General features: G+C 41.1%; 1 protein-coding gene across 4 annotated transcripts in view; it reads right to left on the minus strand.

Moving 5' to 3' along the window:
• Positions 1–18,451, minus strand: part of SLC4A5 (solute carrier family 4 member 5) — a 753,917-nt gene that overhangs the window by 278,140 nt on the left and 457,326 nt on the right. For all 4 annotated transcript variants that reach the window (XM_085633456.1, XM_085633454.1, XM_085633455.1 and 1 more), the window contains 3 exons: positions 16,748–16,922; positions 5,279–5,412; positions 119–390 (listed from right to left, as the gene is read on the minus strand). In XM_085633456.1, coding sequence (XP_085489582.1) covers positions 119–390; positions 5,279–5,412; positions 16,748–16,922 — 581 coding nt within the window. The remainder of the gene's footprint in view (positions 1–118; positions 391–5,278; positions 5,413–16,747; positions 16,923–18,451) is intronic.

The raw sequence follows: 18,451 nt of genomic DNA on the forward strand, positions 1-18,451 counted from the left end.
CCTCCGTCTCCGCATTTTCTGTCTCGAATACTTTTGCATTTTTTCATCATTTTTTTTTATTATTTCAAATTTGGGAAAATAATGTAATAATGAAAGCTGCAATAAGGCTTGTACTCACCTGAATCTGGAGCAACACATTCACATTTGTACATTGTTACATAGTCTGGCTTGAAGTCTGAATTTATTGGGTAGTATTTAAAGGCTCCAATCATCTTCTTGATGGCATCATAGATGAAAATGAAGCTGATCAAGGTGGAGAAGCCCTCTTCAGTGAAGCGCGTAATGTACTTTATAATAAAACTCGCATCAGTAGCAACCAGAATAAGGCACTGGAGAGCTGAATGTAGGCCAATCCACAGGCGGAACTCAAGATAATCTATATCATTACCTCTGGAAAGAACAATAAAAAAAATAAGAACTCAATGGAAATTCTAAAGCACTGCAGAGAAAATTGCAACTTCGATTTAGTCTATAAATGTTTCTCTTGACAAAATGTGTTGTCATACTCGCTTGTTCAATTGAATGTGTGAATTTCTCATAAAACAACTATGGGTCTTCACGTTTGGCAAATAATGTTCTCTGTTGCAATGTGCCGGAGTACCCTGTCTCTCGAACCCTCGGTTCACCTGCCTTATTTAAAAATGGAAGGACCTCAAGTTTTCCCCCTGTTGGCACCATTGATTGTAAACTTTATCCAACGGCCCAACAGAATGGGGACCATCAAAAAAGGACATAACCCAACCCACCCAGTTTAGGGTGGTAAGTATATTTTTCTTTTTGCTGTCTGTCACCTTCGAGAACAATCTGGCAATGTGGGACAGAAGAAAACTAATGACTGCCACAAATTGTGAGAAAACTAGCAAGGTGCAGATTCATTTGTTGCTTTCTGATACAGCTTTCATTTTGGCAGTTTGTTTCTGAAAAACAAAAAAGTTTAGTAAATGGCCTTTAAACCCAGTGGCAGCAGCTCATCAAACCTTTTGTACATTGAAAGTTTCCTTTCAATGCACAGAGATGAACGCTGGACAAGTGGCCATCTCCAAATTTGGCTGATGGTAGTCCATCAGAGTGCTGTGGGAAAATCCTCTGCCACTCTGATGGGTGGAGTACTGTCCTTCAAACCATAAATCAGACCCTATGTCACAACAAAACTTTGTTTGATGATGTACATTGGTATTTTCGGACATGCCCATGTCAATGTTATTGCTTGTCTCTTGTGTTCATGTAATGGCTAATGAAACTTTTGGAATAATTTTGACTACTTTTTTTCAGTTAAAACAAGGGGTTTGTAGTTATGAATCTCCGGGAAGGATATTGAAAGTCAGGCGGATGTCCATCTCTTGAATTAGTAACTATGTGCATCTGATTAATACTTATTTTAGGTATGCCTCACAAAATTGTCTGTCAGACTTTTGTAGTAAAGAAAAATAATACATAAAAAAATAATACATAGAAAGGGTATTTGGGTCTTCACCCTTCAGACATTGCTCTAATGAAATGTCATTAAAATTGAAGCCTACTGGTAGCATGCGTAGAGTAGGGCAGTAGGTCGGTCCCTGTCAGCCCCTTTGCTTTTTGGAAGGGTTACTCACATTTTGGGTCAGATCACAGGACAACCTGATTGCCCAGTAATTGGAGTGTCAGTTATATTAAGTAACTAGATACATCCGAGTCTGTGTGGTGAAGCAGTGGATAAGAACAGGCAAAGGAGGGGGCTTGTAGCTGCACTCAGTACTTATTTTACAAATTGAGAGGACTGACTATTACAAGGCTTTTGATAGTGACAGTAATATCTGGGAAAATAATTGTGATGTAACACCACTGAAGCTGGAGATATTGTGAGAAATCATGCTGCAAATACAATGCCAATCTATATTAATTCCAGCTTACTACCCCATTGGATTATGAGTAAAATTCCTTATCTAAGATGGCAGCTTTCTTAGCATCATGAGATGGCAACATGCGGACTATCTGAAGTTTTACAAGTCACCTGACAACTAAGTTTGTGCGTCACTCAGAGGGCTTGTAGCTAAGAGAGTGGTGCTGCGTTTAATGACTTGAGGGCAGGGTTTGAGCAGCAGCCCTCCCTTCTTCAGCTGCACCTACAGCCCCATCTCCTAATCCCTAATGACCCACAGACAAAACCAAGTGACTGGACTCAGGGAGCTTGTGCATTGTCGTACAAATTGTCTCAGATGTTCACAGTGCCTGATAAAATGGGTTGTATGGTACAGGGCTAAGCAGGCATGCATTTCAGCTGTGATAATCATATTTTTTGTATATGTTAGGAGATCGGTAAACTGAGCGGTGCAGAATCTTGAAAAAGCAAATATTATGAAGGCACCAAGGTCTGTATTACACTGACTGCACCGGCGCTAGTTGTCGCTGTACGCCAGAGTATGCGCCCGATGGCATCACAGAGGATTGGTTTGTAATGCGTTGTGATGTTGGCACAGCTCTGTGTTTATGTGCGTTTGCGTCTGTGCGCATATTGTATTAGCGCACAGATGCAAACGCACATAAACACAAACATATTCTGGCGCACTGCTACAACTAGTGCCGGCGCAGTCATGTGTAATACGGCCCCAGTTTTGCTAGGTGGCATCATGATTAGTGTAGGTGATATTAGCAGAATGGATTGTGCTGCCCAGAAGTCGGATTACCAGTATATTCCATACAAAGGGATTGCATATATACCAATGATTGAGCTTCAGATTAATCTTAACATTACATAAATGGCTCACTTGTGATCACATAACAAGATGCTGATCTTATTGCGGGGTGTCAGTGTACTTTAAAATTAACAAAACAATGAGGTCAAGGACTCAATAAGAAACTGTCAAGTCCATGTCGCCATGTAAGAAGAAAAAGAGACACCAGGGTAAGAAAGGGGTGGGCGAGTAAGCTTGGAAATACGAAAAAGGACGATTAACTATGTGCACAATGGGAATTAATTTGGTGCAAGGAAAGAAGGTGGGGGAGGAGAAATGACAAAATCAGTTAGAAGCTCAATGATAAAGTCTTCAGGCATTTTTTGTAAAGGGAAAAATGTTTGGCTTTTCAGAACCTCAGGAGAGAGTTGCTCAGGATACATAAAACCTATCTGAATAATAGAAACATAATCAATAGGTACAATCTTGTGGCATTCTTGTGGCAGTACAAATCCTCAGGTCACATTTTTCCCCTTTGCTGTTACACAGAGTGTTCAAAATATGAATTCATCCAACACTGAACGGTGAGAAAGAGGTTTCCACTTCAAGGCCTACCTCATCTGCAGGCGGTGGGTTGAGGGACACATGATGCTACTACTCAGAATTCTGCAAATGGTGATAACCAACAAGAGGGAAAAACCACAATCGGTCACCAGGCACCTTCAAAGAAGGTGCATTTGGGAAGGACCTCAATGAAATAGGCTAGGCGGATCTCTGTCTGTCTTTAGATGGCCTTTCCAGAAACAGGTAAATGATTTGTTTAAACATACAGACCTCTATTTCGTTTGTGAATATTGGTTTAATTTCAGACTTTAAATGGTCAAATAAATGGTCACATACATGTTGACCAGGCTGTAAGTGTCTCCCCTTTCATTTGTAAGGCAGGGGGCTGTAGTGTGGGCAAGTACGGGAGACCACGCTTGTTTTTTTTCCCGTTTATTTTTGCAGTGGATGTGTGACTTTGCTGTGCTTTTCAGTCAAATATATATATATATATTTTTAAGTTTTTTGCCCTGGCAGTTTCTCAGGGAGAACCCAGGAACGGGGTTAGGGGGCTAGGTCATCCCTTCCCTGCCCCCTTTCTACTTTTTTAACGTGTGTTTTTTGGGACTCGGATAAAGCGGAGTCCCAAGATGGCTGCCAACACTTTCTGAGTGAAGTGTTGGCGGCCAATCAGATATGAGTACAGGGAATGTCAGATGCTCGAAGGATCCGCATCCCCATATATATAAATATAAATTTCAGTAGATATCTGAAAAACTACTGAATGGATATACACCAAATAACTAAAAGCGTGCTTTCTGAAACAACCTACCTTTCTGCAACATTTTGTTTAATTCTGTCAAGCAGTTCAGGCTGCAGTCTTGTTTAAAATCCATGTGGTAATTGAACTTTTTTTTTATTCCCTCTTTTTCCCGGTTCCCACTTGAAAGATCATCCCGAAACGTTCCATGCACAACTAGTATCACCGGCACACGTTTTTGGAAACTTTTGAAAGGATTAGTCAAACTGCACCAAAGATGTAGGCAAGTCAAAAAACTCTTTCCCTCTGGAAACTAGGTCCTAACCATAACTACATACTGGCAATCGCCAGTAGTTAATATAAAATGGGTTCCCGTTTCTTGATTCCTGCAGGCTTGGCAATGTAGCTCAGAGAGATATCTAACCCAAATATGCCTTGGGAATTATTTAGGCTGCTCCTGTAGTGTTTTCATTGAACCTTACTACATCTACAATGTGGAATGTTTGCTTCCAACCTTACTACAATTGTAAAACACTCACATTTCTGTAGAATGGGCTACTATGTTTTATTATAGTTGTTCATTCCTATCCTTGACTACCTGCCAACAGATCAGAAAGCTTCTGGTTTTGCCAAAGTGTTAAAAAAATGCTGTTAAAAACCAGACTGACTAGCAGTTCTCTCTACCACTCTGCATGTCTGAAGAAACTTCTTAAACCTTTGTTGTAAGTTTTCCTAAAAGTACTGTTCAGTTAATGTAGGGTGAGCAATGGCCTGAGGTTGAAGCAGGTTACTGGTTAAAAACTGATAAGGAAAGTTTCTTCTTTACAAGTCCTATGAAAATGTATTACTTATGAGTTTGTAAAATGATGAAAATAATCAAGATTTTAGAGGAACAAGATGTAACACAAAAACGGCAGGACCTTTTGCAAAATATGGTGATAGATACAAGTGTTTAGGTCACAACACATATATTATGATGGCCCTGGTCAAAGTTTTGGTTTGTTTGCAATTGGGGTCCCTTGCAGAATGATCCCTACACAGCAGAGGCGGTAGGTGTTCATGGTATGTCCTTAGTTGTCACTGCTTCATTTTAATAGTGATAATACACAGAATAATAATCCAATTGATAAAATTCATAATTGGATTCTGTTTTGTAATAATCCACAAATGGGTGTGTGTATTCTAACAAGTTTATAAACAACATTTAAAAAAAAAAAGGAAAACAGCAATAACAGAATAATTTAGCAGGAAATGCATTGTAATAAGGCTTTTATAACTATAGATTTCTATTATAAATACAGCACTGTAGAGAGCAGAAACTTACTTGCTGAAGTCAAAGAGTAATTTTTCGAATATTAGAATGGGTCCTGTGCTGCTCAAGATAATTAGAGGCTGTCCAGCAAACATACAGAATACAGAGCCTGCCATGGCGGTTCCAAGGAAACTCTCCATCACTCCCTTTAAAATAGGAAAAAAATATACTATAGCCATCAGAAATATTATTAAGTGCAAAGCTAGTTTTTCCTCATTAACTAATTAGAAACAGTGTTGTGAAGATAAGAAAGTAAACATAAGGTCTCTGTTCATCTATCACTCTAGTGCAAGGGTCTCCAACATTTTCTGTAAGAGCTACTTACGTTCAATGAAATTCAGCGAGAGCTACTAATATCATTACTGATGTATTAGTGACCATATCAGACAAGATTACAATAGTGCCTACCATTTAAAGATCACTACCAGCGATCCAGTCCATCAGGTGTGGTTGTAAGAAGTAATGTGAAAAAAGACTTTGTCAATCTGGAATGCCTGTACATGGGTAATATATACCAGCCATAGCCAAATGCCTTCGGAACCAACATAATAACTTTTGTTAAAGGTTCGAGAATGCCACATGATTTGTCACTCAAATATCAGCTTGAAATATATAGTTTGGAAAATCAGCAATTTGTCTCCAGATATCAGCTTATGAGTTCATAAAAACACCTTTTCGTCTCAAATATACATTTTCAATTTTGGTTTACGTATGTTAATGCAATAAAGCAAAAGTTTCTAAATAGGTAGGCTGGGCTGCACACAGGAGAGCCACTTACAAGTAGCTTGAGAGCTTCCAGTAGCTTACAAGCTACTCGTTCAAGAAGATGCTTTTGTGCTTATTTGTTGAACCATGTTAGACAACATAGGAGGTAATTGCAAATTTGCTGGACTGGGTGATGTATAGCTGGAGCAGCCAGCAGATGCACTGGCTTTGCCTTCCAAGTGAGGGATGGGCTGCCAATTTTAAAGTTTGTAGCCCAGCTTTTCAAGAGCAGGTATGGAAGCCCCACCTTGGCATTCTGCATGTTAGACCTGTCTTCACATCCGTGAGCAGTGAAGAGAAGATTTACATTACACAGGTGTAATTTACATAATGTTGGGAATTTTACATTACGCTTGCCATGCAAAATTCCCGAAATTATGCCATTATGCCACCTTGTGTAATTTCTCACCATTCGTGGTATCAATTTACCAAGAAAAACATTATACACAAACTCTCGCGAACAACATAACGTGAGTTGCAGCTGTTGCTGCTGTTCACTGTGTTTGTTTTTAGGATCCTAGTGGTAAACATTGACTCTGCAAAATGACAGATAATCGCATAATTTTGCAACATTTTGCGTAACTATGCTGTCACCTGGCCCATAGGGAAGGTGTTGTTTTTCACTAACTTATCATGAGCACGATGCAGCGGGCCTGATGCTTGGCACATGTTACTACACGTCTTTATTTTTTGCAATAATTTCAAAGATTGCTTTCCCATGAGAACTCATTGCTGTGTTCACTCTCGGCATGTTCCTGGGATTTTGACTGAACATTATGTGCAAGGTCGAACAAAAATGACCCTGGTTATTTTGTTCTGGCCAGTCCTTTGCCCTTAGACAAAACATACTGATGTAGCTGTTGTATGAACAGCATACTGGGATTTTTAGTGGTGTGCACAAATGGGTGACACACACTTGGAGAGGGACCTTTCCAGGGAGAAGAGCACCTGTGATGTAGATCTACCATCTATAAGCTAAGGTATGGGGTCTGCTGACAAAGCCCAAAGATCTTCTATTATATAATAATACTTCTTCTTAGCAAGGGGAGGGAGGTTAGGCACTACAGTCCTTTCTCCATTGTCTTTCTGTGATGACATCTCCCTTCCTTCATGATTCATGGACTGACTGCTATGCTGACAATATTTGTACTATGCATATTCCTGCTTGTTGTTGCACGTATACTGCATGTTAGGGCACGTTAGTTCAAATAAATATTTTTAACTGTTTCGTGTCTCCGTCAGATCTTATTGTGGACGAGTACAAGAGAATGAGCGAAAGGATGTGTCTTGTTACCGCGATTCCTGAGAGAACTGGGGGTGTTGTGTTCTGGGGTGTCTAATTATTTGCTTCTCTGTGAGTGAGTAGGAGAGCAAGTGAGTAACTATGGCTAGCGGTTCTTGGGTTTGTGGGTACAAAGGTGGTAGGAAGACTCAATCCCTAAACACCAAGGCCCCATTTCCTGCGCATAGTTCTGTATTTGTGCAGAATTCCTGCATCAATCCCAAAACATCATCACGCAAGTTATGCAAGTTTTGCACCCCCATGACATAGATAAACAGAGTGGTAAACTATTTTCAGAAATCACAGAATCAACATCCAAATCACAGAATCAACATCCTTGTCCACTTGGAGACTTCTTTAATGATGTGAGTTACATTTTAGGAGATTTTCTGTTAAAGATCACTATGGTTTAGAGTGTCAGAGGGGTAACCCTAATTAGAGACATCCCAAAGGACCATTTGCACTTGCATTGTGCCCTAGCATCAGTATACTCAGAAGGAGCAGGCACTGGCTCTGCCAATGGCAAAATAACATCCCCCCAGCGTCTACATGGGGTGGGAGAACAAAGAGGAGGCAGATAGAAAATGCTGCAATTATTTTGGTTGGTGTCACGCTGCAACCCACCAGTAAATGAGGACCTTAGTGCATGATGTACTAAAAGAGTGTTCACAAAAAATGTTTGCAAATTACAATGACATTTTGCAGACCGACTTGCCCTAAAAATATTGATTAGTCAGTTCTCTATTTGTGACTTGGTATGATTGGCAACAAACACAATGATGTTGGAGTGCAAGGGACAGCTGACCTCCAGCCCTGCCTTTGTATTGACAAGTAAGACTTTTTTTAAAGCAGCTTTTTCTCCTCACAGAAACGTGCTCTGCTTCCCAAAAACCAATTTGGAAACCTGTTGAAGGGAGCAGGCAGTGGTCCACTGAGTCACTCCCTGCTCCCCTTAAGGATTCCTGACACAATTATCAAAGGAGAAGCTGTGTAAAGAAAACAGCTTCCCTTTTGTGAATCAGTTACTACCGCCTTTGAGGAGTTTGTTGATGTTTTACGTATACATACAATACTGAATTGCAATTACTAGAGGACGCCCCTTTCACTCCCCTCCTAATTGTGACTTAGGGCCTTATTTAGATCTTGGGGGACTGGTCACAACGATGACGGATATTCCGTCTGCGGAATTATAAATCCCATTATATCTGATGGGATTTATATTTCGACGGATGGGCTATCCGTCAATGTAGTGAACGAGTAACCCTTCCGCCAAGACCTAAATCAGGCCCTTAGTATTGGGCAATAAACTAATTTTGTGGGTCAAAAATGCTTTTCCAAATCGCACAATGGGTTTCATACATTCTAAAAAGTCATATTGATGTTGCATTCCCAGTGATGTGAATTACAGGGTTTGTGACTGCAAAATGGCCCTTATTCTTTAATAGCAGTATGTCTAGACAGTGATCTTTACAGAAAGATCCAGGCTCTCACTGTTATTCCGAATCTAAATTTGTCATACTGAAAATTCTGGTTTGGGAGTTTGTAGGTGCAATCTGTTTTCCACATCAGCATAGAGAAGTAGGATGTCCTGATACAAGAATAGAATAGATATTAGTCATGGCTGAACTCTTTTAACTTTCATAGAAAATAACCAGTTTCCTGAACTCACAAAGGGAATCTGAATGGTTCCAGGAGATACATGTAACCTTTTCATAACACAAAGTTTAGATTTTAATTTTTCATTTCACCATTGATGTACCCTAAAGCAGTATTTTACATAAGAAACCAATGGGAAGGAAAAGACAAATTTAAATGAATTCCCGTCCAAACTAAAGAGCTGATTGTCCATGGCAACCTAATATCAAGATGTAGTTTAAATGTCCAGACAAACATCGAAATCTCAGTTGTACAACAATGTAATTGATTTTCAACAAAGAAACTCAATTTTTTGAAGAGTATAGTTAATAATCCAACAAACTAACATATTAATGACTATTATTTTAAAGCCATACAGTGAATTATGCCTATAATTGAGCAATGGACCCACAAGTTCAAATATCATAGGAACTAAATGTTTTTTGATAATATAAAGCAAACATATAGGGATTGATGCTACTAAGGAGATGGCCTCAAATGGATCACCTCATACCTTCCCGAGAGAACCCAGAGGATCCATCACCCACTGTTCACCTCAGAACCCAAGAAGATCATCTGCGGTGTCCCCCAAGGATCGTCCCGCAGCCTCAATCTCTTCACCATGTACATGACCCCCTTGCCAACACGATCAAATCACATGAACTCAACTTAATCTCCTATGCTGATGACACCCAGCTCATCCTCTCGCTGTCAGAATACCTCTCCACCACAAGAGCCAACTTCCACAGAAGCATGATGAACGTCGCCGACTGGATGAAGGACAACTATCGCAAGCGCAACACAGACACAACAGAATTCCTCATCTTTGGGGACAACACCTTGCTATGGAACGACACATGGTGGCCTGTTGAACTCCGCCCCTCCCCCGACAGACCATGCCCAAAACCTTAGCATCCTCTTTGACAGCAAGCTATCAAGAGACAGGTAAACGCAGTCTCATCTTCCTGCTTCCACACCCTATGCATGCTCCGCAAGATCTTCAGGTGGCTCCCAGTCAACACCAGAAGGACGGTCACACAGGCCCTCATCACCAGCAGGCTGGAATACAGGAACACAATTTCTGTAGGAGTCACCGAACGCGTCCTGAAGAGATTACAAACAATACAACACTCAGCAGCAAGACTTATGCTCGCCCTCTCCATAAGAACTTATGTCACACCGCACCTCAAGAAGCGACACTGGCTCCCGATCCAGAAGAGATGACAGTTCAAGATGTTGACCCACGCATACAAAGCCCAGCACAACGATGGACAAGCATACATCAACAAACGCATGAACTTTCACCAACCGACCAGACACCTATGATCTGCCTCCCTCTTCCTCGCAGACACTGTTTGGATCCACCGAAGCAACAGCAGAGGACGCTCCTTCTTACACCTGGCAGCCAAGGCATGGAATGACCTTCTCCCACACCTCAGGACCACCCATCGCTCTGGGAGTTCAGGGAAGGACTTAAGGCCTGACTTTGCAAATGAACATATCACCACGAAGCAGTTAGCTACTCCAGTGCCTTGAGAATCTCACAGCTGATGTGCCACACATTATAAATCCCTGATTGATTGATTGAACCATGATATTAAACGTATTACTCAATCTTTGAAAGCATATTTTACTCTGTATAAAATTAAACTATGGTTTGTCTTGATCACATGTAGAGTGAATAGCACCATCGGAATGTGTTCCACTACCAGTAGTTTTCCATGTGTGCTGCTTGACTCACTCCAAGGCTGGGCTGAGTACATTTACATCTGTTTAACACATCTAGGGCTGTACTAACTTTAGAAGTGTAATTCATGAATAACAATGTTCTTACTCTTTTTGTGTGTGTGTGCTGTGTATTACCAAGTCTCCCTAGAATCTCTCATTAAAATTACATAAACCCCACCCATTTTTGAATAATTATTCCCTGCATTTCCACCACTCTCCTTGGTCTCACATTTACTACAAAATCGGATATGTATGCGTGTGGAGATATTTGTGACCTGTACAGGAAAGTCTGCACAGAGAAGGTAGGAGAGGTGGAGGGGGAGATCTTCCTCCATAGGTTTGTGAATTGCACTTTTTGGTACTACTTTATATTCTACAAAATGCAGGTTTTTATTCAGGTGCAGTGTGTTTTACCTTAAACAGAGCGTCAGATTACGTTTTCTATGCTTTTGACAGATGTAATGTAAACACAATTTGAATGGCCTTTGGGGAGGTGTCAGTTCTTTGATTGTTTATTGGACACAGAGTACTAAGAAGTTAATCACAGCAAAACCAAGGTCACACCTTTTGGGCACACTAGGTGCTTTGATAACTGTAGTGTTATGTAGCAACGCATTGAGATGGTGCAATGTGGTCTTGGTGGATTTAGTTAAGTGAAATAAGATTGCTTGGAACTTAGCTTGATAGGTATTGAGACCAGCCCCCACTACTTAATTATTGCTGTGCACACTTATTATTAGTTAGGAAGCAGGATGGGATAAGGTGAAAGTGAGCAGAAGTAAATATTAAGAGGCAAAGTAGGTGGATTGATGTAGATACAGCCATTCCCCTCTCTAGCCCCGAAGAAATAACTTTACCTCTTTTTGTTTGAGGTCGCTTGATGAGAGGTGTTGGAAATGGCCCTTTTTGCAGGGTTATCCCTACACTTTTTGCTTTTTCCTCCTAGTTTTTCCTGACCTGTGTGTGTTGGTTTTAGGACTCTGGGCTCTTTCCCACAGCTAATCAGTGCTAAAGTGCATTTGCTCTATGTGTAAACTGTCTGATTTATGTGTCAGTCCCTAGTAAAGTGCACTGTGAGTGCCAGGGCCTATAAATCAAATGCTGTTGGTGGGCTGCAGCCCTGGATTGTGCCACCCACGCAAACAGCCCATAAAGTGTAACTCTGGCCTGCCACTGCAGAGCCTGTGTGCAGTCTGGGGCTGCCATGTCAACTTGGCAAGCACACACACTTGCCAGTCCCTAAACCTTTCCTTTTCTACATATTAGTCACCGCTAAGGTAGGCCCACGGTACCCCTGTGGGCAGGGTGCATTGTATGGGAAAGGTAGGACATGCCCTGGTGTGTGTGGCATGTCCTGATAGTGAATTACAGTCCACTTCGTTTTTCACTATTGCAAGGCTATCTGTTCCCCATAGGCCAGAATGGGCAGTTTGATTATAACATACTATAACCCTAACTGACCCAGGGAACACAGTGGAAATTCGAGTTTAGTATACCTGACCTCAGTATGATAAAATACATCTTTTAGTGAAGATGGTTTTAACATTCTGTGTTTGAAAATACCACTTTTAGAAAGTAGGTATTTTCTTGCCTAACCATCCAGCCTGCCTCGGCTAGCTTGTATATTGTCTGTCTGGTTTGTGAGTGACAGGGGCTGGGGGAGACTCCAGGAGACAGGGTGAGTCAGCATAGGGCTGAATAGACCTATCTGCATGTAGATGGGTGGGAGGAGTTGCACCTGGGTCTGAATAGGGCTGTGGCTGCCTTCCACAATGCTGGCTCCACCTCCTGTGGTGCGTCTGATGACCCTGGCTCAAACTGACAAAGGAAGAAGGTGCACACTGGCAGAATGCACCCAGAACTGGTTTGAACTAGGTAGAGGGCGCTCTGCCTTCAGAGGACAACGGATTTGGTGGTATAAATATTGGGGCCCAGACCCCAGAACTTTAGATTACTTCTGAACTAAGGAAACTGTGAGGAAGAAGGACCGGGAAAGCTGGAGAAGGAGTACTGCCCCTATGCTGCATGTTGAGGGGTTGGCTTGCAGTGGTTGCTTCTGTCTTGGGTAGGGAAAGGACTGGACTGTGCTTTCATCATCCTGCTGTTAGAGTTTTCTCCAAGGGCTTGAAGTAGAGCTTGCCTCCTGTTGGAAGTCTCAGGGATAGAAAAGACTTCAGAGAACTCTGTTGGATCAAGAAGACTACCAAGAAGAAGAGCTGGAGAAGCTGTGAGGAGGAACTACCACGTTGCTGTGTGCTTTGCTGTGTTGGCCTGCAGTGGCTGCTTCTGTCTTGGGCAGTGAAAGGACTGGACTGAACTTTCTGCAATCTACTTTTGTGAGTTTCTCTAAGGGCTTGAGGTTGAGCTTGCCCCCTGTTCAAGAAGACTCAGGAACAGCAAAGACTTCAAGCCCGACATCGAGGAACTGTTTTTCAAAGATACTGTGATAACTGAAATGTTTTAAGTACTGTATTGTGGATTTTTATCGTTTTGGTCTTGTCTTAAGTAAATAAAAATATTGAATATTTTTCTAAAATGGTGTGGTGTCCTTTTGTAGTGCTTACACTGTATTACTGTTGGTTATGTGCAAATGCTTTACACACTGCCTCTAAGATAAGCCTGACTGCCCGTGCCAAGCTACCAAGGGGGTGAGCAGGGGTTATTTTAGGAGTGTAACTCCCTTATCCTGACTAGGAAGAAGGGTTCCTACTTGGACATAGGTGCAAGCCCTTGCCACCTAGAGACCCCCATTTCTAACAAGAGGAATAAGGGGTAGTTGTGGATTATCCATTGAGTGGGTGTGGTGATGCTCCATCCATGCCTGTCCTAACACGCTGACAGATTTTACCTCTACTGTCACCGTATAACAAACTACTCCATACTCCTTGTAGGGCTGCCATATGATTGGCATCCTCCTTTCTCTGTCTTTTCCCTTTAATCCCGAGTATGGGGCCTGTGACATCCCTAGACACAGGGAAAGGAGAGAAGCAAGTCCCAAGCATGCTCAAAGAAGTACCACATTATGCTGCTGCATCAGTTTGGCAGTCTCCCACTGTCACTTGCTCCACCACCAGCCCCTATTAGATCAAGCTGGTAGAGTTCCATAGCAGAGATTGGTTACAGCCTTCCAAAAATCCAGTGACCCATAAGTTGGGTAAGTAAGGAACTGAGGGGGTAATGATGGACCTGGTTCAGCTGTGCGAGCAAGTGTCTGTGAACATGCGTGTGTGTGTTTGTGCGCGTGAGGGCATGTGCTTGTAAACTTGTATATATGTATGTATCTGAGTGTGTAAATGTATGTGTGTGTAAGAGGCTGGACATTATTGCCATTTGGTAAAGCTATTTCTTACATTGTGGTGATTTCTAGCAAATAATGACCATCTCAGGCATGCAATTGCCACCTGTGCACCTGTGCATCTGTGGGCAACCTTGCATCCTGTGTACATTTCTTGCATGAGGGCAGATGAATGACATAGTGCGGTTGTCCCTAACAGATTTCAGCCCTCCCTCCCTCCCTTGGATCTGATGGTTAACTCTGACCCAGGTGGCCATCCCTGAAAGAAGTTGGTATTAAATACCTGCTGTGACTATCCCTAACAATAGCTGATTAAAAATATATATACATAGTGTGTGTCCCTAACTCCTTCCATGCATTGGCTGGATTATATGCTATCTGGGCTGTTTCATGAAGAGCGGTTCTGATTCAGTGCTTAGAAACAGCATCTCATTGGCTAATATACTTAGTTTACTATATAGACAAGTAGCTCCTGCACTGAGCCCTCTGTAGGAAGTCGACCATCTGCCACACATAGCCTCTGGCCCCTGCATCCAATCCTGTGGACTGTCAACCCCTAATTGTGCATGGCACTGGCTGTGCATGTTGTGAAGTTGGCTACAGGGCCTGTGCCCAACACTTCATCGGCTGTGCGCTGTATGAAATTGGCTGCTCTGTCTGGTCTGCATCTAGGCCCTGTGGCCAACTCCCCACAGGCAGCCAATACCCTGAACACACCCTACCCAACACCTTTCTTTTTTAAACATATATTTTGGTACCGCCGTACTCCTGTGATCCCACAAAGCTCAATCCCCGGTAGCAAAAAACCATGCACGCTACAGTTTGTGAAGCTCACATTTGTCTTGAGGTAGCATCCGGGCTTGATCCCGCTGTGGTACAGTTGTACTCATAGCATGAAAAACAAATTTATTTCACATTGTGGCCTTTGGCATAGTCTCTCTGGGTCCTCCCAGAAGTGCCACGGAGTGAAGTACCTCTACCCTTCCCCCTTAAATGCTATTTTTAAACAAAAATCAGGCTTTGGGGGCCCGGTCCCTGAGTCCTGTAATTACAGCTGCAACATTTTCCTTCACATTCCCCGTCCTGCGGGACCGTCAACAAAAATAGCCCTCTAAGCCAATCAAAATGCTGTACACAAGTACCACGGAACTCCTGTGAGAACAACCATTGAGAAATCATTAGATTTTTTACCTAATTTCTTGAAAATGGATGAACCAATTTGCATCAAATCACAAAGAGCACGCTTTCTGAGTAACAATCTAGCTTCTGCCAAATTCTGTGTAATTCCTTCCAGACATTTCTTTCTATCTCTTCTCAAAGTTGGAAATACCTATGTAAAATTGCTGGGAAAACGACAGCTTTAGTCCCCTTCTTTTTGTCAGACCCCAATTGATGAATCACCCCGAAACTTTCAAGGAAGGACCTGAGTTGGATGAACTTTGTTTTTTGAAAGTTTTGTGAAGAGTCATGAAACAGCATCAAAATTATTAGCAAACAAAATCCTCTTAGGCTCTTCCTTTGAAAACTATGACCTAACTATATCTACCACTGTGTAAAATATATATATGTGTGTGTTTGTGTGTGTGTGTATGTGTGTTTATAGAATGTAATAAAAAAAAAATTACTTACCTGTGTGGTAAATTCCTGCATTGTAAAGTGCCCACAAAGGGCTTGCCTGTTACTTGCCTGCATGGTAAATATGCTCTGGTGGTAAAAAATGTTTGGTAAATTTAACATACCTACCAGCACAGCTGATAGTTGCCAAGGTCACTGGTCTATTTGTGTAAAAAGCTTGGCAACCTCCTGGCAAACACCTTGGATAGTAAATAACATAATACTTCATTGCTCCAATGCAAAGTCAGGTTGTGGGGTATGCTTGACTCAGCAAGACAGTCTTACGTAAACACATATATTTATAACAGAAATTACTTTCTTGTGGTGTACTGTTGAAACTTGGTATTGGCTCACATAAATATGCCAGGCTTAGACAGGTTCATGATGGACCTCCAGAAAAGGACAAAACTATTCACACAATGAAGTTTTTTTACCCATAAAAGTGCAGCCTTTGGAAGAGGCACAGATTGCCCACAAAATCATAGCCCTGACTTCTCGTTCAGTCTCCCCACAAATGAACAGCCTTGAGGTTGGCTTTTTGCTCCCAAAGGAAGAAAAAAGTTGTCAAGAATTGATTTTGCAGTAGAAACATGTGTGAAATAGTGCTTGAGGTGTGACATTCATGTTATCCATAGCCAGAAAATGACCACTATGCAGTGTATCACATTGTTAATTAGACATCTAATTATCACAAAAGGAATTCTGCAGAGAGAAATTATGAATGTTAAATTTATAAGAGAAAAGTTGCAAAAGTTAAGAATTACACTTTTATTTATAAGATTAAAGGAAGATGGGGGTGCACAAAGTTTACCTAAGATGTTCTCACAGGTAATCCCAAGCAAAAGGCTCTGATATGTATAGTAAATGTATTCTTAGAGAGGGTCAGGATCTCTACTGGATAAATTGTGAACACGGAAAGGAGAGACTTCCAAAAAATGGGGTTGGACGTCAGTGGATGGGCAAGACCATATGTTAAATTTGTTGTGAGATAATTTGATATACATTATAAAAACCACCTACTTTACATTTACAATTAGCCAAGAGAGAATGCTAAAATGAGGGACTTTAATCCTAACCACATTTGAGAATGAAAGTTGTACCAAGGGTTCATAAATATATCAATTGAAATAAATAAAGCAGAACAAGCCAATGAGGGTCATACCTGGTAGTTATCTGTTGCATCACCAAGCAATCCTCCAAATGTAATTGCATTTGTAATGCATCCAAGATAAATAAAGAGAATAGCTGAAATAGACTGGATATGAAATGCTTCATAAAAATCACTTGGAACCCAGGGCAGTTTCCTCTTGATATCTAAATAGAGGCCACCACAGAATCTAAATTAGACAGGAAATAAATGTTTTACAATTAATTGGCCTGTTCACATTAAAGTACTCTATATTCTTTGTTTTGTTGTATGGAAGAAAAAAGTTCATAAAAATATTAAAAATCATAACCAAATTAAGCTTTCTATGGATTATGAACACAGATTGCATTTACATTTGAGTTGACAAGCAAAATATTTTTTGTCATTTTGTATGGGTTGTATTGTAGAATCAATGTAAAGTTACATTTTTCTAACACATTATTTTATCAAATTTCATAATCTATAAGAACATAGATCTTTATTTTAGATACCATACAACACATGTATGCTTCACATTCAAAGACAATTAACGCAAGATAATTTGGGCCATATTCACAAAGGTAAATTTAATCGTAAACGTACGTCTACAACTGAATTGACATCCTTTACACTTTTCAGTAATTCACAAAGGGATTCCTGGTGGGCATAAGACCATTTACATGGGTGAAGATCTCTGCCATGATTGTGGAGTTCTCCTCACTTAGAACCCCCTGCATGGCTAGCCTTCAAAGTTTGTAAATGCCCACACACATGTACATTAATCATCATTCATAAGCTACTTTGAGTCCTCTTCCCAAACTAAAAAGTGTTGGATTTTTACTCCAGGTGGGTAGAGGGGGGGTGGGCATAATAGGGGAATGGATCACCCCAGATTTTGTGGGAGTGTAGGGGAAGGCATTCCTCAATGGTGATAACTATTTTCAACATAGAGCAACATGAGCAAAAATAAGTATTTGTAAATGGATATTATTCACTCTGTGTCGAATTTACCAGAATGGAGAACTCCTGGCCGCAAGAATGTGATCCACTTAGGAATGATCTTCCCAGAAACATGTGTCTGGCCCATTAATAATTCCCACTAAAACCTGGATCTTGAATAACTTTGAGAAGCTGGTATAGAGTCCATAATTCTAACACACTTTCCAAAGTCTTGTAGAGTGTCATGACATGCTGTCTTTATAAAAACAGTTTTGCCAAAGGAACCATAAACATATAATTCTTGCGGTCACACTTTTGTAGTGATACACCACTCGCTCTAAGTACACATACAATCAAAATACCTCATTTCGACTCTTTACAATGGCAAATTCATCTAAAGGTTTGACAGAGGAAACACCTCTGCTACTATGGCGGGGAAAGGTATGCCATATTTAACTCTGGTGACAATGGCCCTGTGTATTTTTATCAGGAGGCACATTAAACCACCATCTTGGAAAAACTCTGAGATGGCAATTCCAACATTCCCCCAAAGTGTGGTGAAATTGCTGCCACCTTGTGTGACCTCATTGATTTGTGGGTCAGTGGGTAATTAGTTGCTCAGTACACAGCAACCTGAAACAATCTTTTAACCTAATCACGCATATCAAAGGCAACATTTTACACATAGACATTTATGAGCATAGTAATGTCCCAATAGGGGATTTTCTTTTTGAAAATAAAAAGGATAATGCCCCATTTGCCATGGGAGTTATCACCCATGGTGAGGGGGGCAATATTTCT

Source organism: Triturus cristatus, chromosome 11, assembly GCF_964204655.1.
Source record: "Triturus cristatus chromosome 11, aTriCri1.1, whole genome shotgun sequence".
NCBI lineage: Eukaryota > Metazoa > Chordata > Amphibia > Caudata > Salamandridae > Triturus > Triturus cristatus.